General features: G+C 39.3%; 1 protein-coding gene across 2 annotated transcripts in view; it reads right to left on the reverse strand.

Moving 5' to 3' along the window:
• Positions 1–752: 752 nt before the first annotated feature.
• Positions 753–21,919, reverse strand: part of ANKRD50 (ankyrin repeat domain containing 50) — a 68,810-nt gene continuing 47,643 nt past the window's right edge. For both annotated transcript variants that reach the window (XM_060778960.2, XM_060778962.2), the window contains exons 4-5: positions 6,657–10,208; positions 753–4,246 (exon numbers count right to left, since the gene is read on the reverse strand). In XM_060778960.2, the coding sequence (XP_060634943.1) occupies positions 6,661–10,208 (3,548 nt within the window). In that variant the 3' untranslated portion in view covers positions 753–4,246; positions 6,657–6,660. The remainder of the gene's footprint in view (positions 4,247–6,656; positions 10,209–21,919) is intronic.

Raw genomic sequence — 21,919 nt, forward strand, 5'->3', positions numbered from 1 at the left:
TTTTAGTTCTCTCCCCTTTGGAAGAAAAAGAAGATGCCATGATTTTTGGGTCTTGCAATGTTCACAAGAACTATGTAAGTTTGTTACACCATAAGAATTGTTTTTGATGTAACACTGCAAATTTATGTTTGACTCTGATGAAAAAAAGTTTTTTTCTGTTTCTTTCCTTTTGCAGCTGTGCAAAGTTATTGTGCCTTTGTTGGACTAGGCTGAATTCCGCTTGAAGCGCAACAAAGGTTTCTCCTGATATTAAGTTCAGTTGTGTGGGACTCGGGGGGGGGGGGGGGCAGTGCTCATCTCCGTTTCTAAGTCAAAGAGCCGGCATTGTTTGTAGACTCTTCCAAGGTCATGTGGCAACCATGACTGCATGGAGTGCCATTACCTTCCTACAGAAGTGGTACCAATTGTTTAGTCAGCAAGTTCAGCAACTCAGCGGTTTCACCCATTGTGCCACCAGGGGCTCCATTGATATGAAGCCTAAAATGATGGGAATGTTTAATTTTGGAACTGTGCAAAACTAAGATGTACTTCTTTTTTTGAAAGCAAGTAGGAGTTTCTGCACAGAACTGTTGTTTTCATGTTATTTTCATAAATGAATTTTGTGCAGCAGGAAAAAGTAGGGGCAGACTGGTATGTAAAGAATTGTGATGATGCTGTTGGTATACACATGTCCAAATATTCCAATACCTATTCATTAAGGCTCTTTTATTATGAAGAATGATAAAAAAGAGTAAACAAAATGAATGCAAATGTCTGCTGAAAAGCAAATATATTTATTATGCACTTTCATATACATAAGGAATTTTGCTTAATATAATACAAGAAATAAAATAAAAATTTTACAATGTGAAATTCAATGTACATAATAGGCTATTTACAACCCAGTCCAGGAAAAAAGTCTTATCCGTGCACCATGTTATTTGAAGAGTTTCAATGGAGGATGTCGAGCATAAACAGACATTTGCATAGCAGCATAGCTGACAAGAGAAAATTATGCTTTGAGAAAAAGCAAAACCATTTTCCATTACCAATCACGACAAGGGCTAAGGAATACTGCTCTACCTTAACATGGCTGATGTTCATCAATTTACCATTTATTTCTCTTTAGGGGTGGCTTCCTTAGCAGGTGTGTAGTTCACCAGTACTTTCCCAAATATCCCAGTCATGGGTTACAGTACTTCCCTATGTTATCCAGTGATGACTTTTAGACAACATGTGGGACAATGAAATATAAACAAAAATGGAGACATTTGTGGAAGAGGGATAAAAGAGGGGTTTTTGGACTATGCTAAATCATGATTGATCAACTCTGTCAAGTTAAAGAGTTTAACAAAACTGAATTACAACCAACCATTCAAAGTGGTTTCAAAGCCACCTACTTTTTGGAACTGCCAAGATTTCAATACATTAAATACTACCTTTCTTTGAGTGAGGCCATTCAAGTCAATATATTAAAACAGTATATTAAATCAAAGCAGAAGACTGTCACACTCGTCAAATGGATGCCTCTTCACAAAGAAATGCCTCCCGTCTTTCAAACAATTCCAAAGATATGTAGGAACTTCCATTTCAATTCTCTGAAAGGTACAACTGTTGTCACTGGCTTCCTTTTAGCTGATTTCTGTCTCTACCGCCTTCTTTAAATGTTAGTGGTCTTCTGCTGAAGCTTACAAAAGCTGCTGCAATGCACAACAACCTCCTTGCAAAAATGGCCAAAAATATCGAGTTACAAGGTACATATAGCAATAAAACAAAACAATTAAATAAATATAATCTCAGCAATAGCCAAGATGTAGGGAGAAGGCTGCCTCTTAAGAGGTGTCTTTCTACCTCTAATTTGATAGAAAACCTTTTTGTGCAGTATTGCAAACACCCAGTATTTGGGAGGTTGAGAAACAGTTGAAGGCAATGTTTGGACATCTTTTTAATATTCTTACCCCAAGGGTGTATTTATAAGAAGCCCATGATATAATTCAGTTCAGAATAGGAAGCGGGAATACTCATTGATATGAGGGTGAACACAGAGATCATATTTAAAGTTGAAGCAGGGCCATGTTTTATGGCTCCTGCTGTTCATCCTATCATTTGTCAGTTATCAAAGTGATGACAACAGCCCCAAGAAGACAACTTTAAAATATTTGTAGTAAACTCTTGCCATTCACTATGTGCCTCTATTATCTTGCTGAAATTCTGCAGCAAAGGAGTTCTTATCCCTAAGAATTTAATTTTTTATTTCTTGGCCACATGGGACAGTAACAGAATTTTCAGGACAGCATTTTTTCATTGATATATAATGAAGCGCCATGCAGTCATGCTGGCCACATGACCTTGGAGGTGTCTACAGACAGCGATGGCTCTTCGGCTTTAAAATGGAGATTAGCATCATCCCCCAGAGTCTAGCATAACTAGACTTAATGTCGGGGAACCCTTTACCTTAGATAACTGGTGCTGCTGAAAAGCACCCTGGGACAATGTTCTCCCCTATTTGCAGCTGTTGAATGCCAGATATAGAATTGTAAAATCACTGAACTGGAAGAGACCACAATGGCCATCCAACCCAATCCAATCTCCGCCATTCAGGAAAATGTAGAGAGAGGGATGGACTGTTTTGGACTGTGACATTTGACTAACTGTTGAGACTACAAGTAGCCCAGAGTTTATAAATGACCTGTAATACAGTACAATGATAACATTAGCAGGTGGTAAACTAATAATCTGAAAGGAGATATAACAGTGTTTGAAGAACATAGCAAAAGGGAACAGCTGCTACTAGGAGAGAGCTATTATATGGATGCTCCCTTCTTATTGATATGAATTTGTATATCAACATATGAAGCTGTCATATACGAAGTCAGGTCTTATGTCCGGTTACTACAGCCATTGCAGAAATTGTGTTCTGCCTGTTAGTAGAGATCCTCTTGACTAAAGATAAAAATAATAGAGCATGGGCTTTTATGTAAAATGTGTGTTCTAATACCAAGTTATGGCGGTTTTCTATAGATAAGCCTTAAAGAAATAAAAAGGTTGTCTGGGAAATTTTAGAAGCTAGTACTTGAGCTACTGCTGACTGTATGGTTTGCCTCTGACAGATTTTAGGAGTAAAAAGTAGCAACTTGAATGCAATGATACCTCCTGGCGACATGAAAAATGATCTGGAGATGCAAGAATTGTTCCTTCAAAAACTGATTTTTCAACTCGACAACATGAACTATTTTCGATAAGCTGCACAACAGTGTTTCTCCACTACTGACCAGAATGAATGCACGTACTACAGTGTAGCCAATACTGTTATCCTTTCTTGTGAGAAACATTTCAACTATACAGAAATATATTGCAGATATGCAAAGAGGCACAGAAGAACAGAGTTGCCTTAGAACCAGTTCACATCATTAGACTGATTGTTATCACAGCTGTATGAAGAATATTCTGTATGAATTAACTCATCCACATCTGCAGTGATCCAGGAGATGATGACTGGGACTGCAGAAGTGATTTTGAAGCCATCACAACAGATGTAAATAACTTTTGTGGAATGTGCAAATTCACACTTTTTTTCAACACACTTTTTGGGGGTATGTTGAAGCCTCCCATGGATTTGGACACATGAATGTGACAGCAACAAAGACAGAAAGTCCTATGGCACTTCAAAATCTAATATGCTGCAACACTGCTGGTGTAAGCAAAAAGAAGAAAGATTGCATTTAAATTGGCCATACAAAGGCCTATTCAAGGGCATTGAGAAGTCAGAGGGCCACTGTGGAAGGGGCTGCTGTAGTCTTCAAGGTGGCACAGGACACTCCTTGTCTTTTTGGCTGTATGAAGTTTCTTTCGACGGATTAACATAAAATAAATACAGAAGGCAATGCCTTTTGATACGAAGTCCACTGTGGCACATTTACACTAACCGAGCCTTCCTGAAAAGGAAACTCAAATTTCTAGCTCTTACAATTTTTCAGCTGTGTGAGGAAAGTACAGCATTCTCTTGCTCTGCTGCTAAGGAAGAGAGAAAGTGCTTATTCTGTGTATGAAGTCTAAAGTACAGAAAATAAAAAAATGTTAGGTTAAATTAAGAAGGCAGGCTTAACACTTTTAGGCACATTACAGTAATCAAGATAACTGTACTGCAGTGATAACATTCGTAATTTTCAATGTGGTTCCAGAAGCGAGACATGCTTTTATCCCAGCCCAGCTGACAATTCATTCTAAGCAGAAGCTCTTCTTTTTTATTCATGGTGCTGTGAGCTGCCTTAAAAAATGGAAACAAAAGAAATTTAGAAGGGTACATTGCAATGCAATATCTCAAATCAAAGAATAAGCAGGTGTTTGTAATTATATTTGATTAGGCAATAGTAATACACTAAAAATCTTGTTACTTAACATTCAGCTTTGTCTTCTCCCCAACTAAAAAACTGACTTGGGAATTTGATAATATATATAAAGAGCTAAATAATATACTTGGGCATGGTGTGGCTGACAAACATAGCATTTTCATGTGAAGCTTTTCCTCTCTGTTTCATTACACAGTATTATCAAATATTTTTGCCATATTAGTGTCATCAAGTTGTGCTTTTCTCCGTATCACAGACTGCTTTTAGAAGGACCTGAAAACACTTCAAGACATAAGCTTGAAAGGCAAAAACTATGCCCAGATGTTATTTTTTGGAGCAGGGGATGGCACTGAATTCCTATTTTAACTCCTGATGCATAATATGTATTTTGCCCCCAGAAAACCTGAAAATAACAAGAAAAGCTTTCATTTAAGAAAGCATTTATGAGTTGTAAGAGTTTTCTCATCACTATTTATTTATTTATTTGGAATATTTCTATCCTGTCCTTCCCAACCTCCGAAGAGGGACTCAGGACGGCTACCAACAGGCACCATTAAATGCTGATACAATATAATAACACAGCATAAAATACAATGAGCAAAATTTTAAAAAGTTATAAATATACATTAAAACAGTTCACCGGTTCAAATCATCATCCAAATAAATCTATTGCAGTTCACTAAAATAATCATTGCAATTTGCAGTTCTCTACGTTTTTAAGGATGGCTAATAAAGTCTTTGATGATACATAGTTGATTTTGTTGATTCACGTGGAAGCCTAATATGTAACCATTGTAGCTAGTAGGCTTGGGTAACAACGGAAAAATTTGGTTCTAAACTTGTTTCGTTTTTAGGGGGGCCCTTGCATTTAGTTTTTTTTAAAGAATTCCGAAATTTTCCTTTAAAAAAGTTCGAAATATACGAAATTTCGTAAAATTACGAATCGATTCGTTAATGGCGGACGCGATTGCGCAATATGCTAAAAAACCCTCCAAATGGGACAGGGGGAACTTCTGAAGCTTCCCTTTCCCTCTGTTGTTGACTGGTGGTGTGATAATTTATTTTTTTATCATTGATAAAACAAACAACAACTATAAAACTTGCACCATACGGAAATAATTACGAAACAATTACAAAACAATTTTGAACCAATTACGAAACAATACGAAATAAATTGGAAAAATTGTTTCGATTTTTAATTACTCCTCACAGTAATCCTGCATGGCTCAATATTGGATCGTAAGCTAATTTAAATACGAATTAATAACGAATTACGAAATTAATGAATGAAACCGCCCAAGCCTAGTAGCTAGCTATCTATTTTCAAACAAAGCCGACATAGTACAGTGGTATGAATACTAGACTAGGACTGGGATATTGTGGTCTGAATGCCTACTTTGCCACAGAACCCCATTTGATGAACTTGGACAAGTCATTCTCTCTCAGACTCAGAAGAAGGAAATGATAAACCCTCTCTGAAGAAATCTTGACAAGGAAACCACATGAGATGGAGAGGACTGAAGGCTTCCAATATCATGTTTATATTGTTGTTAACATTATTATTAGTATTGCATGAAATACAAATAAATATTTTCAATAAATGCAGGTTATTCTTAAAAACAATATATATAATACAGCTTTTACACGGTTACTGAAAATCTGTTTTACAGAAGCTTCTGAGCCTTCAGAATCAGAATAGTTCATGTATATTTCTTTTTAAAAGATTGTAATTTACAGTTGCTAAAACACATGCCAATAATTTTTTTGCATTAAATCAAAAATACTTAAAAATCCAAAATCATCCATGGGGTGGCTAACAAAGTGCCCTATTTGCTTTCTGTTGATTCAGTGCACACAAGCTTTGTTTCAAACATAAAATTATTAAAAATATTGTGAAAATTGACTTAGACAATGTGTATAAATTTTATGAAACATAAATAAATTTTGTGTTTAGACCTGGGTCCTATCTCCAAGATATCTCATTATATACATATAGGCAAATCCAAAATTTAAACATCTCTAATCCCAAGCCTTCTGCATATGAGACAAAACCTGCATTGATAATTCCACATCAAGAATGGCATCAGCAGCATATGATCAAATGCAAAACCACATATTTGGAAGGGATATTGCAGGCCACGGGGGTGGGGGGGGGGGGACTGGACTAGATGACTTTGAAGGTCCCCTTCATTCTACAATCTGGTCAATCACTCCTCATCCATTTAGGGAATCCAGAATTACAGTATTTCCAAGGTATGAGTGCACAACCTTTGATATGCAGCAACAACTACATACCAGCTTTACCAGATAGTGCTGAAATTAGCTCACCTCTTTACAATGGCGTTTCCTTCTTATAATTAAAGCTTGGGTCATTTCCCTCAATTTGAAGTTTTAAGGCTTGTTTAAGGCTTAACTCTGTCTCTGCAGAAGGATAGCCTTCCAAAACCTCCTGATGCCCTCGTTCTTGTACAGTTCGTGGGACAGAAACTCTACCAAGAAAAACCTGATTGCTCTGAAGATGGTAGTTTGGATTTGTCATTATTCCATTTCTCTTTTTCTGTTCCCCACTTTGTTGGTGGATCAAAAACTGCTGTTGGGATCGGCAAACTTCTTGCTGGGCTGGGGGAACAACTATTTTACAGTGAGTGTCAGGAGCCATCGATTTAGGGGGCAAGTTTGCTCCACATTTGGCAACAGGTATCCGTTTATCAAACTGAGTCATTTCATATTCTAGAACTTTGGGTTGAGAGGAGACATTCTGTTTTGGTTTTTTGCCAGCAGATCCAGATTTGCTGACATTCTCAGTTTTTCCTGTTTTGTTTGCTTTTGTTGACTTCAGGCTGGGTTTCACTTGGCTCCATTCAAACTCACTGTTTGGTGAACTGTGATTCTGACTTAAGGAATGAGTTGTAGAAGAAGGAGAAACAATGGACTGTCTACTTCTACTACGGGGCAATGAATGCTGTTGTATTTGCTCTGTAAAAGACATACTGTGGAAACTATCAATAGGTACTGTCTGGGCAGTTGCTGTAGAAGAAGTTGTGCGAAGTGATGAGTTCTTTGAGCTTTTCAAGGAATTGTTGGATAAGGAGGATTTCTGCCTATCAACTGTGGAATCAGGGGATTCAGATGGTGAGCTAAAGGCATGAGATGGCCCATTAGACAAGCTACGCAAAGGAGGTTGCATATCACCCCCACCAGTGCTTCCTGAACTATTTGATTTTATAGTTAAGGATTGCATTTTTGAGGATACTGATTGCAAAGGCTTTTGCTCCATTGTATGTACTGGAGATGGAGTGCAGCCATTTAGAGTTGAAGCACCATATTTTTCCAGTAATTTGATTATCTGTGTGTGGCCATTTTTTGCAGCAACACGCATAGCTGTGCGTCCAAATTGATCTGCATGGTTTGGATCAGCACTGTGCTCCAGTAATATCTGCACAACATCAATGTGCCCCTCTTGGGCTGCAATACAGAGTGCAGTAGCACCTTGATTACATGTGTGGTCAACTAGTGCCCCATGCTCAATCAAAAGCTGAACTACTTTGACCTGGCCCTGCCATGCCGCAGACTGCAAAGCTGATCGTTTCTCATTGTCTGCTGCATTCACATCAGCGTGATATGTTATCAGCATCTGTACCATCTCTACATGACCCTGCCAGCAGGAAACATGGAGTGCTGTCCTTCCTTCAGCATCACTTGCTTCTACATTTGCACCATTTTCTAAAAAATACTCAGCCATTGTTAACTGGTTCTCTAAAGCCAAGATGTAGAGGGTTGGTCGGCCATCAGCATCTTTGTAGTTCACATCAGCCCCATGGCTGAAGAGGAGTTCAACTATGTCTCTATGGCCCTCTAATGCAGCAACACGGAGGGCATTTCTCCCATCATAACCTCTGTGGTCAATGTTTGATTTATTTTCCAGCAAGGTTTGTACACAATCGTAGTGACCTTCCTGGGCAGCCAATATGAAGGCTATGCGTCCATCATTATCAATTTCATTTGTTCGAGCACCTTGTTCTATAAGTGCTTCACATATTAACCTATGTCCTTCAAAAGCTGCCATGTGCAAAGGTGTCCATCCTGCATCATCTCTATGATTTTCATCTAACCCTCTATCCAGAAGAGTTCTTACAACCTCAACATTGCCTTGGGCAGAGGCAATGCTAAGAACTGTTCGTCCTTCACTGTCAATGCTATCCACAGCTGCCCCCCAAAACAACAGAGTATTTACAACTGAAGCATGGCCCATTGAAGCTGCAGCAAGGAGAGGAGTGCGACCATTGTTGTCAGTATGATCAACATCTGCTCCACCTTCCAGAAGCAAGTCAACGACATCTACGTGTCCTTCATAGGCTGCCACCAGCAGTGGAGTCATGCCATCTTTATCACAATGGTCCACCTCTGCACCCCGGTCAATTAAAAGGCTCACAACTGATGCATGCCCTTTACTAGCAGGTACACAAAGAGCAGCGACAGAGAGAGCAGTCCTTCCATCTACATCTTCATGGTTTACCTCAGCACCATGGTCCAGCAAATGCTCCACAATCTCTTTATGTCCCATATATGCTGCTGCAATTAAAGCAGTTCTGCCTTCATTATCCGCTTTGTTAACCTCAGCCCCATGTTGCAAAAGATTTAATACAATATCTTCATGTCCTCCCCAGGCTGCTGCTCTCAAGGCAGTTCGACTGTCAGCATCTGCACAGTCCACTTTGACTCCAGCATACAGGAGGGCTGAAACCACTTCTGTGTGCCCACCCCAAGCTGCAGATCGCAGTGCTGTCCAGCCATCATGGTCAGTATGATTTATATTAGCACCACAACCAATTAAACAATTGACAACTTTGGTGTGTCCCTGTCGAGCAGCTAAAGTAAGTGCTGTCTGACCATGTGTATCTTCAATTTCTAAATCTGCACCTCTAGAAACGAGCAAATTTACTACATCAAGATTGCCACTATATGCAGCATTAGCCAACAGAGTTCTCCCACTTGAATCACATTGGTTTACTGAGGCCCCATTATCCAACAGGGTTCGAATGGAATCTTCTCTTTCCAAAGCCTGCCTCACAATGCAAGATGTCCGATCATCCTCGCTGTTGACATGAGCACCAGCTTTGACAAGCAACTGTAAAACTTCTTGTTCTTTCGGGATCAATGTTGACAAAGAATCTTTGACAGGTGTGCCATTCCAGATCATCCACAAAGCCAACTCAGCAGTCTCCAGTTGCAAATTTGAATCAATTAGATGCAAAGCAAATTCCTGAGCCTCCAGGGGTGATAAATCCTTGGCTCGACAGGTGTAACTCATTGCTAGCATTCTGTGTCCTTCTGCTGCATTACAGAGATATTTTTGTGTACAGTGTTTTACATCCAGCAGCCATTCAGCAAAACTATAGTGGAAAAGGATCTTTGTGTTTCCAAGGCCATCAACAAGCACTTTTGAAAGAACGTCTAGCTTGCGCTGGAAATCTTCCATCGATAATGCCATGTTTTTGGTCCACACTGCATGAAACAATTCAACTGTTGTCAGTGGTCTGCAAGCAGCAAGGATAACATTCAGAATAGGCTGAACTTTTGCAAACTGCTTTCTCACAAAAAGTCTTTGACAAAGCCAAAGATATAGACCATTGAGTGTTCCAGGGATATCACGGATTTCTCTTAGCATAATAAAGTTTTCTACAACTCCATCTAGGACACGCTCAAGATACAAGAAACATCCACTGCTCTTGATGTGAAGCTGATTCAACATTTCTGCAGTTTCTTTTGTGAGGTGCTGCCTCAGAGCTTCCTCTTGATCTAAGCGATGAAGAATATACTGCTGAACATCTTTGACGATATAGGCTTTTCGGAGATCATCAAGGCTTATTTTTCGAAACCCTGTAGAAAAAAATCAGAAGAGAGATAAGTAAGTATTTCTCAAGTTTAACTTCAAAAAGATTATTTCAGGTATTATTAAAGTTAGCCGAATAAAAGATAGTATCTAAAACAAAAATTCAGCATATGAAGCAATTGTATTTTAAATCTACGTTAAATTACAATAATTCTCAGTGAACTCATCTGCAACTGAATTGAGTCTCCAAAGGGCCAACAGGATTTTGTTACTCAGTTTAGCAGAGAGGACTACAATGAAAGTAGCATTTTTTTTTCAATGAAGTGACTGGAAGGTCTATAATTTGAAATAATTTGTGATCTTTGGGTTTGGTTGATTTCCATGTCCCTATGCATTATTATGCCTTCTTGTTTCAACAAAATTAATTAACCAGGAACTAAACAAAATAGCTTAATTCAGAATATTTGTTTCAAGCGAGACACATATAAATGGTTTGCCAGTGACATCCGTACCCCCTTCTCAGAATAAGCAATTGAAAAGATTTTGGCATTGGCTATGCCCATTTCTTATCTGGATGGGGTATTGACACTGAATGTGGTGCCAGTTCACATTCCACGTCTTTAATTGGAATTACTGGGACCTCAAAACATTAAACTTAAAAAACCCTGTATTTCCAATACAACCTCCTCCATTTGCAGCTACCCAAATGTGGAAAAATATATTTTTCTTGGTCCTCTAGATGATTCCACCAGATGTTACCATGGACTCATCCTCACAAATTCGTAGAGGCGCTACTCTATGGTAATTTCTGGCAGAAGTCTTTCACGTAAATAGAGTTTGCTGTTATCCACAGTTTCCTGTTTCCATGGTAAGTTCAGTAAAATATCCCCTGCAGATATGGGGGTTGGACTGTATTGTACACCATGGAAACATTTCAATCACTTGGGTTACTTGGGATCAGTTTGATTTTCTTTACAAGTCTAAATGCCCTTTCATCATTTGAAAGAATAGCAACCACATCACGCACTATACAATCCCCCAGAAATTGGACAGTCCTCTTCTGAAATAGGAAAGTCATCTCCTGATCATCTTAGTGCAACCATTTCAATCTAGAAGGATGAATAAAAACCAGTTACTAACAACTTTATTAACTACTTTTTGAGACTTCTCTTTGTATTTTCTTTTCTTAAGATGAGGATAAAGGTGATTGCCCTAAAAGAGTAAAGTCAAGAATCCAACTGAATATTATTAAAAGACATCAAATCAGTTATTTTTTTTGCTCTTTGAAATCATGTCAGTTTTTGGTATTCCTCCCAGAGCCACATCTTTCAGGCCTAGAACACATTTTACAAGTCTGCACGTACTTTTCTGGAATCTGTTTCCAAGTGAAAGGAACAGCAAACTTTCAACCAGATGAATTTATAAAACTGCTTTTATTTAGCTCACTTTTGGCAATGAACTAACTTGAGCTTTCTGGATAGTAATTTCCATATAGGTCTTGAGAATCGGCTGGTCTTTAACATCTCTGAATGTAAAGCCATAAATGGTCATTAAAGCTCATATCAGTTTGCCTGACTGAAACTATTCATTTTTGGACTTAATTTAAAGTACAATTGTTTTAAGTCACATTTATTATGTTTACAGCACACTAGATCAAAATGCTTTGCTTTCCAATAAAGGTTTTTTTAAGTCATCGTGGGATTAGAACATTAAGATGGAATATTTTCTTCCTGGAGGCAGACAAGAGTACTGGAGTGCTGGTCGGAAGAGCAATATATATTTCTTTTTACAAGGGTGTGCAGTCTACTGGAATTTAGGGTATTATCTAGCTCCCTGGAATGTAGGATGTTCTGAAGCTAGACAAAGCTAGACATGTGCTATGTCAATAATAAAAATACATGGCAAACAGATTATAAAGAGACAGTTTAATATTGGATGGATGTAGCAATTAATAACATGTTCTGTGAAACTATCAGCCATCCCCATCTGCTATCAACAGCCCTTTGATAGGCACTTGCTATCTGCTAGATAATTGATTCCCAAACTTGGATCTCCGGGTGTTTTGGACTATAGTTCCCAGAACTCCTGGCAGTTGGGCAAACTGGTTGCAGCTTCTGAGAGTTTAAGTGCCAAACACCTGGAAGACCAAAGGTTGGGAACCACTGTGATAGATGAAAACTTCTATATACACTGCCATTCAGAATGACCTATATCACAATGAGTTTCTAGGTATACATATATACATTCCTTCCTCTGCCACTTTCCCTCCTCTTGTCCCTCTCGCTCGGCTCATGCTGCTTCTGCAGGAACTGCAGCACTTCAGTCAGGTCTCCTCCGGTGGCAACCCAGTGCAGCTTCGCCAGCTCTTTGCTCCAGACTTTTTTGCTCCTGCTGGGGTCAGGGGCAGTGGCTCTGGTGGCTCCCTCCATTTCCTCCCCAGCATAATCATCTTCCTCCTCCTCTTCTTTCTCCCCCAGCCTCAGGAGGGAAAGCGGCAGAGGAAGGAAGGCAAGGAGGGAGGGAGGGAAGGCAAGGGGGCGGAGGGTCGCGCAGGCAAAAGTGCCCCTCTTGCCAGGAAAGGGTAGCATGGGCGCCCGAGGGAGGGAGGGAGGGAGTGGAAAGAGGAACGAGAAGGCGAAGTGATGGGGGGTGGGAGGGAGCGTGCCTACTTTGCGGTATTTCACTTATTGAGGGTGGTCCTGGAACGGAACACCTGCGATAAGTGAGGGAATACTGTAGTTATCTTTAAATACAGGCTCACATTGAAAACAACAGTCATTGAATCAGAATCTAATGAAGATTTATTGTTTCACCTAAGAATTTTAGTGTTTAATACTCCAAGGACAAGATCATAAAGCTAACACTTTGCATAAATCATGTGAATGAAACAAGATAATTAACTAATCAACTGTGTATTATAATTACTGAGAAACCCACCTCCCTCTAGAATGTGTGAACTCAGAACAAGCCAAATAAGAATTAGGATAACATGTGAGACTTCTACAGAATTACAGGAATATATATTCCACTGCATAGAATGATAAATACTCGTGCTGTTGTTCAAACACAGTGGACCCTGGGAAAAGATAAAAGAGCTTGACCCAACAATATTTCCTAATGCTTTAAAGTCCAAACATGCAGCAAGCCTGCCAGAGTGTTGCTTTTCCCACAGCTAAAGTAGCTTGACCAGAAGACAGAGGAACTAGCAAGTTAGGGATCTAGTATAGTCTATTTGGATTGTCTCACAAATAACAATCCTGTTAGCCTATAGCAGTGGTTCTCAACCTGTGGGTCCCCAGGTGTTTTGGTCTACAACTCCCAGAAATCCCTGCCAGTTTACCAGATTTCTGGGAGTTGAATGCCAAAACATCTGGGGACCCACAAGTTGAGAAACACTGGCCTCTAGTCTGCCATGCTAATTTGGAAACAGTTAAGAGTGATGCAGCCACAGTGGGCTGTAGCTGTTAAACAGGGCAAACAGGGAGATTAAAATGACTCCACCCGGAATCATCTTTAAAAAGTAGGTTACATTAGTTTCCACTTACATATGAATTTTCACACAATAATACTATATATCCATAGCAATCTTGCTTGGACAGTAATAAGATCAGTACATGGGAAAGTTCATTTTCTTGTACAGCCCATCTCATGAATTCCTGAACTTGAGCAAATCAGGATGAGCAGTCGCCACTTAAAACAATCCCACGACCCAGCTTCAGCATTGTTCAGATTTTTCTCAACTTCTTCCTAATACAAGCTCCAACATGGATTTCTTAGATTTAATAAGTTTTTGGCTCAGATCCATTCTAAATTTAGTTTCTGGCATCTCACCAAGGTCTTGGATCAATGTAAGATGGACCAGTGCTATATGAATTCTCTAAAGCATCTTTCTTGGTCATTAATAAAACAAACAGAAACAAGCACTGAAAATAAATCAGAAAAGTCATGAGACACCTTGAAGAACAGGTCATTGTAATCCATTAAAAGACAGCGAAAAGATGTTATCTTGAAGGGACCAAAATAGCTGCCCCCCACTCCACTGTAAAACCTAAGCTTCTCATATGGAATTATAATACAGTTATAATGCTGAATGTTATTATCCTGAATCTGCTTGCTGCTGCTTCCAATATGGAAAATTCAAAGTCAACCTTTCTCCTTCATTCAATGCATATTAAATATGTAATCTAAATGATGGAGCAATATTCAGTGCTTCAATATGAATAATTCACATTGCCAATCTAAGTCGATCTAAGTAGAATTAGGCATTTATATTAACATTTTATGCATACCTACTCATAAGGAACTAATCCCTCAGCATTGAAACACTAATCAGAAAAGTAAAGTCCCTCCTTTAACAAGACTATTTGAATAAGGCCAGAAGCAACAACAGCCTCAAAATACTTCAGTAACAGAATACAAGCAAATTTGTTAAAATGGGAATTAATTCAGTTTTAGTTAAATTGTGTGGGTTAACTAACGGCCTTCAATGAGGACAAAATTATTTTAAAATATTGTATCTTTAACATCTAGAATGCTACTCAGATTACACTCTGTAAACAAAATGGTGGCTTAAAAGCCCCTTAGATTTAATCCCAAGGTCTAGTTCTTCCACTTTACTACTGTTCCCTGCCCATAGATATAGTATTTTACTTTATATTGCCCTTCTAGTTCCAATTCTGTCATCTAACTTTTGCACTTTATCTATCATCCCTGTCTTTGCAATGCATTGCACCAGCCCGCCCACCCGAGCCCAGGAAATGTTTACTATATCAGGCTACCAGTTGATTGTTCAATGGTTGTTTTTATACTGCGTTATGATGTTGTTTGCAGAAAAAAGTAGACTTCCACAACAGAACCATGTAATATTGAGGGCAAAACTTTTGTTGTGCAATACTGATGGGTTTTTTTTTGTATATGATTAGCATATCCAGAATTACTTTCAGAGCATATGGGAAAAGCAAAATAAGAGAGAATCTAAGAGTAGATAAGACCACTTTCCTGCTACCTCTAGGATGATAAGAAAATAATAAAACATCTAAAAGTTGGCCACCCAAAATGAAATTCATAAGTTGGGACTGTTGGAAGAAAAAGTAATCCCTGGTTGCATTTTGTAAGAAGCCTCCAACGGGTCGACAGAAGGTTTGATTTGTTTAATTATGCAAGGCTTATGTGACCTAGATGCTTTATTTCACATAAGCATATCATTAGTTTCTGCATTAAACATTTTCTGAAACATATTCAGCTGCTCTTCGTTTTGTGGTGTAGAAACCTATCCCAACTGTCTCTAGCTTATTTCTGCCTCTGGCACCAATTTTCTATTAAATAAGTCATACACAGGCACAGATTTTCTTTTTGAGCTGATGTGTACTTGTTCTATCAAATCTAAGGAGATAATCAAACCAATTGAGCTTGTAATTGGCATGAATGACCCAAAAGCCTCCATAGAAATGTATCTTTAAACATAAATATTTTTACACAGAGGATGACATGGTGCAAGAAGTTACAATTGTTTTGAGAAGGAAGCATTATCTGAGATAGTAGTACAGCAGAAAGTCAATCATGAAATCTTAAACATTTCCAATAGTAGTAGTAATAGTAGTCAGGGCCGTAGCCAGAAAAAAAATCGGGAGGTGTTGAAATTTTCGGGGGGTGGGGGACTTTTGTGGAGAGGTGGCTGCCAAGGTAGCAGAAATGGTCAAAATTTTCTAATGCTGCACCATTAAGCTGTATTTCTGGCATTGGAGAGGGATTGGCTTGTGACTGCTGGAAGAGCACTTTGGTTTTCTCGATGTTCAATGACAGGCCGAGCTTCTTGTATGCTTCTACTAAGGTGTTTAGAGTGGCTTGTAGGTCTTCTTCTGAATGAGCACAGAATACTCTTAGTTAGAGTAAACACACAGAATCAGTAAGATTTATGCAAGTGTTTATCCAGTTATTCATTTATGGGGTCTGTCTTAGTTGAGATTGCCAGTAGGAATCTGGCCATTAAATATTAAATAAAATGTATTATTTATCATTGTAGACAAAGGCATACTAAAAATCATATCATCTGTAACCCCACCCACCCAGCATGCACACAAAGAGGAAGGAATAAGCAATGTTTTATTTCAAGAAAAAAAAGATGCTTTTGTCAATTTTACTAAGTTGTTTTATGGAGCATCACCTGTGTTTTGCCCCACATCTTATTTAAAGAAATGGCACTGGAGATTACTACTCAAGTGCAAATTAAATCTAATTTATCCACACAAAAGTTGCAACTTAAAATTTGTTCCTCCTAGCTTCATTGTTTAATTCATACAACGGCACAAAACAAGCAGATAAACGAGAAAATCCAATTAAGAAAACAAAGAAAAGAAAGAATAGTGGCAACATTGTTTGAAGAGCAATATATCTAATCTACCCAGAAAAGAGAGCAAATTAAAATTGCAAATGTAGGAAAATCGTTTTTGGTGGGTTTTGTGCTTTTTTAAACAGGGTGGCTACAGAAGCCCCAAAGAGCTAAAACCCAGCATAAAAGATGAACCCCCTCCCCATAGAAAAACCTTGGCAGTTCAATTATGACAATAACAAACTCTGAAAAACAACGTTATTGCCTAAAGTACTTAACATTGTTCTGGCTGCAGCATTAAAGCAGCACCATTTCCTCACTAATGTGGATCTGATTTAATTGGCACATTTCCAGGGCTGAAGGGCAAATGTAGTTTCTCACCAGCTGAATGTTTTAAGGGCAAATGTGTCTTTTCTTCCCCTCCATTTTTTTCTCATTGGAAGATTAACTAGTGACATGCGCATCAAGTACCATTATTATTAATAAGGCTTATAGAAACAACGTCATGTATTACATTATATTGCCTCAGTTTGTTTCATAAGAACATAGGAAGCTGTCTGAAGCCAACACAAATTGTGGTTTTGAAAAATACCTACTCTGACAGTTGGATCTCCAAGGTCTCAGATGTTTTAATATCAGATGACTTCTAGTTGTTGTTGTTATTACATTATTATTACTTACTTAAGTGAACCTCAAAGCCCAAGGATGATGGTCCTCCAAGTGTAGTGTCTTGGTGTTGGGTCCGTAGGTGGCAGTGAAGTCCTATTTTTGATCCGCATGTTCTCCCACAGTGAGGACATTGGTTTCCATGTGGAAAGTGGTCCCAGTCAGGGTTGGCTTGATGCGCCTTCCTCTTGGCATGATTCTCCCTTTCACCTTCTTCGAATTTTGCAGCACTGCTGGTCACAGCTGACCTACAGTTAGAGAGCTGAAGGGTCAGGGCTTCCCAGATCTCTGTGTCTATGCCACAGTTTTTAAAGTTGGCTTTAAGCTCATCTTTAAATCTCTTTTACTATCCACCAACATTACATTTCCTGTTTTTGAGTTGGGAATTTAATAACTGCTTTGCGTGATGGTGATCGGGCATTCAGATAACATGACAAGTCCAGTGGAGTTGATGGCATAGGAGTGTCGCATCAGTGCTGGTGGTCTTTGCTTCTTCCAGCACCAGCACACACACATTTGTCTGCTTGTCTTCCCAAGAAATTTGCAGGGTTTTTTTTGGAGGCAACGCTGATGAAATCGTTCCAGGAGTTGAGTGTGACATCTGTAGATAGTCCATGTTTTGAAGGCATATAACAGGGTTGAGAGAACGATAGCTTTCTAAACAAGCACCTCAGTACTCATATGGATGTCTCGATCCTCAAATACTCTCTGCTTTGTTCGGCAAAATGTAGCAGTAGTAGTAGTAGTTATTATTACTACTACTATCAGGCCTGTAGCGAGGGGGGGGGGGGATGTCAGCATGCTGGAAGAAGCAAAGACCACCAGCACTGAAGCAATGCTCCTAAGCAATCAACTCCGCTGGATTGGCCACATTGTCCAAATGCTCGATCACCGTCTCCCAAAGCAGTTACTCTACTCCAAACTCAAGAATGGAAAACGGAATGCTGGTGGACAGGAAAAGAGATTTAAAGATGGACTTAAAGCCAACCTCAAAAACTGTGGCATAGACAATGAGAACTGGGAAGCCCTGGTCCTTGAGTGTTCTAACTGGAGGTCAGCTGTGACCAGCAGTGCTGCAGAATTTGAAGAGGCACGAATGGAGGGCGAAAGGGAGAAACGTGCCAAGAGGAAGGCATGTCAAGCCAACCCCGACCTGGGCCACCTTTCATCTGGAAGCTGATGTCCTCACTGCAGGAGAACACGTGGCTCAAGAATAGGGCTCAACAGCCACCTACGGACCCACTGCCAAGACACTACATCTAATAGTGAATTGTCTTATTGGTTTTATGTTATATGGTGTTGATTTGTGATTTGGTTTATGTATGTAAGGCAATGAACTTTGCCATTATTTCTGTGTAAACCTCTTTGAGTCCCCACAGGGGTGAGAAAAGCAGTATATAAATACGGTAAATAAATGTTTTAATATTCTTGTGGGAGGCTACACTCATGTCCCCACATGGAAAGCTGGAGCTGACAGAAGGAGCTCACCAGCTCTCCCTGGATTCGAACCACTGACCTGTCAGTAAGCAGTCCTGCTGGCACAAGAGTTTAAACCATTGCGTCACCGAGGGGCTCCAAATGTGGCAGTGGGAGGGGGGTTAATATTGAGAGAATACAATTAACAAGGGATTCCAATGAAAACTGGGCTCCATCCTGCTCTTTGAACACTGATTTTACTTTCAGAGGCAATATCAGTTTAGAAATGGATATGATATACCACCCCAAGCATCTCACTTCCATGTTCACTTTCTTTGTACATGATTTTTAAGAGATCTAAATAACCTAAAGGCACCAAAATTCCACCCTGATCTTGGGAGCTAAACACGGTCAGCTCTGGTTAGTACATGGATGGGGGACTACCAACAAGTACCAGTTGCTGTAGGGTATATTTCAGAGGCCTATAAAAGCTGGCAAAAGCAATTCTGAATTTGAATTGCCAAAAAAAGCCCTACAAGTCATGGGAATCACTGTAAATCAACACGCGATTTGAAAGCTTAGACACTGCATATATTTACACTTTGAAAATATTCAGTACAAGCCTACAATGCTTTGAGGACCCTTGGAATATTGCACATAATTTCTCTCAACACACATCTGCAAACCTAAGAACCTGAAAGAGGGAGCCTTTATCCAGAGTGGGCTGGATTGAAACAAGTATTTTGCACTTTTCCTAGATGGAATACATCCATTCTGAATGTGATTGACCAAATGTAGTACTCACAATAATGACCTTGCCACTATTCAGTGCTATTATAGATTCAATGTCTCAGTCTAAATGTCTATTAAAATCATATTAGGCATCTTTTCAATGCATCACGGTGATAGCTCAGACATCTCATAACAAACCAGGATCTCCACTGCCTTTCTTCTCCATCACTTCCCAACAGCAACAGACTTTTGGCTCATAAAGGCTGTGGCTTGCATCGAGAACTTGTGTCCCATGGATGGAAGGTCTCTTTTCTAGGGATGTAATCCTTAACAATTTCATTTTTGTAGGCAAAAAACAAACATCCGACTAATAAATGACTCATAATTAAGAATGGAGGTGAGACAACAGGAAGTGAGAGAAATTTCCTCCTGTGAAAGTTATCATGGGAAAAAATGTCTCTACTGAAGCTTTAGCATCAATCCTTGTTTCAACAACAAACCAATTTTTTCAAAATCCAATGATCAAAGGGACAGAAAGTGTGGTGAAATCTTCTGAACAGGGGCACAGACAGCAAAACAAACACCACAGGGGTATTAGCCCATCCCTATGCTATCCAAAACACACATGTATGCATGAATATGCACCAATGTACACACACACACACACACACACACATGCATATATGTATATGTATATGGTTGGAGTTACACTTTAAAAATATACCTGTCCCAGCTTATGTACAAATCCAACTTAAGAACAAACCTACAGACCCTATCTTGATTGTAACTTGGGGACAGCCTGTAATTATATTGCTTCAATTTGTTTCATAAGAACGTAGGAAAACTGAACAATTTTTGAAGACTATTCAAAGTTTTGGAGCCATATTGTGAAAAACAAAAATGCACCGTAAGCCTTGAGCAAAACCCAAAAAAGTCCCTGCACATTTCTGTAAGAAATGTTATTTTGTTAGTAGAAATCCTGTTTTTGCTGTATAAAAATGTTTTGTGTAAGTTCCAAATCTCAAAAAGTCACTAGGATTCTCCTCACCTCAATTCTTCAATATTTGAGAAATTCTTTTCCCAACCACTTTTGAATATTTTTAAAATATTTCATCAATCTCTACGCTTTCATTGTGTTGCAAACTTTTGATATAATTTTCAGAAATTTCCCAATGACTAAACAAAGAGGCGGTCTTTACTAATTTCTCTCTTTCCTTCTCCAGATGATTAGGAAGCTCTGGAACAGCTAAAAAAATGCACTGTGGCCACAGAGACTGCAAGAATTGCAAAGACTTACGTACACACAGACTGCTGATAAGAGTGTCCAGAGCAGAGTGTTTTTACTGGCAAAGGTAATGCTAGATCCAACGCATTAGCTTAAATCCTACTGCTAGTATCAATTGGGAATCAATGTTAACTTGATAAATCAGCACTTATCTAAATGCCACCGAGAATACCAGTAACTAGTTGGGACTGTGCATGCCGTACCCCTTCAAGTCATTTCTGACTTACATTGGACCTAAAGTAACTGTGTCATGGGGTTTCTTGCCAGAATTTGCTTTGAGGGGATTTGTCCTTGCCTTCTTCTGATGTTGAGAGAATGTGGTTTTCCCAAGGTCATCCAGTAGGTTCCATAATTGAGGCTAGAGTTGAACGCTGGTCTCGTAGTCCAACACTCAAGCCACTACATCATATTGGCTCTCTTAGCTGTGAGGTAAAGGTAAAGGTTTCCCCTGACATTAAGTCTAGCCGTGTCCGACTCTGGAGGATTGTGCTCATCTCAATTTCTAAGCCAAAGAGCCAGCATTGTCCATAGACATCTCCAAAGTCATGTGGCTAGCATGACTCATGGAGTGCCGTTACCTTCCCGCCAAGGCAGAACCTATGATCTACTAACATTTGAATGTTTTCGAACTGCTAGGTTGGCAGAAGCTGGGCCTAACAGGGGGAGCTCACCCCGCCCCCCGAATTCAAACCTCCAAACTTTTGGTCAGCAAGTTCAGCAGCTCAGCTATTTAACACGCTGCGCCACCAGGGGGCCCTTTAACTGTGATTACCAAACCATTATATTCCATTTCATTATACACTACACTATCATATCTCCAGAGGTTACGTTTTTGGACTTTGTGAGGATTCATGAATAATAGCAAACCCTATTATTTTCAATGAGATGAATTATGGAGGTACCGAGTAGACACTGTAGCTTGGTGCTAAGTAAGCAAGCAAAACCTTGGATAAGTGAAATTGTGTATTATCAGTTCCGTGGATATAGATATCTTACTGTCCTTAATGGGATTATATCCCACACAATTGCTTGATCTTTGCAGCAATCTAATAAATGCTTCCCAACATCTCACCCTGAAACTGTATTGAAAGCCTTAAAGCATTATACTCTGTGCAGTTCCAAAGTTCCTTCCCTCAAACTTGAATGTTTGTCTTTAAGCAACATTCTTTGCTCTTCAGGGCTTGTTTACAGGAGATCTTATCTCAAAAACACCAGTCTAAGTTTGGCCTGATCCGAATTGAGGATGCAGACCTCCATCCTGGGACTGCAAGAGTTCAAAGCAAAGATACCACATTGGAAATAATCAAAGACCCTTGATTGGCATGACTGTT

Source organism: Anolis sagrei, chromosome 5, assembly GCF_037176765.1.
Source record: "Anolis sagrei isolate rAnoSag1 chromosome 5, rAnoSag1.mat, whole genome shotgun sequence".
NCBI lineage: Eukaryota > Metazoa > Chordata > Lepidosauria > Squamata > Dactyloidae > Anolis > Anolis sagrei.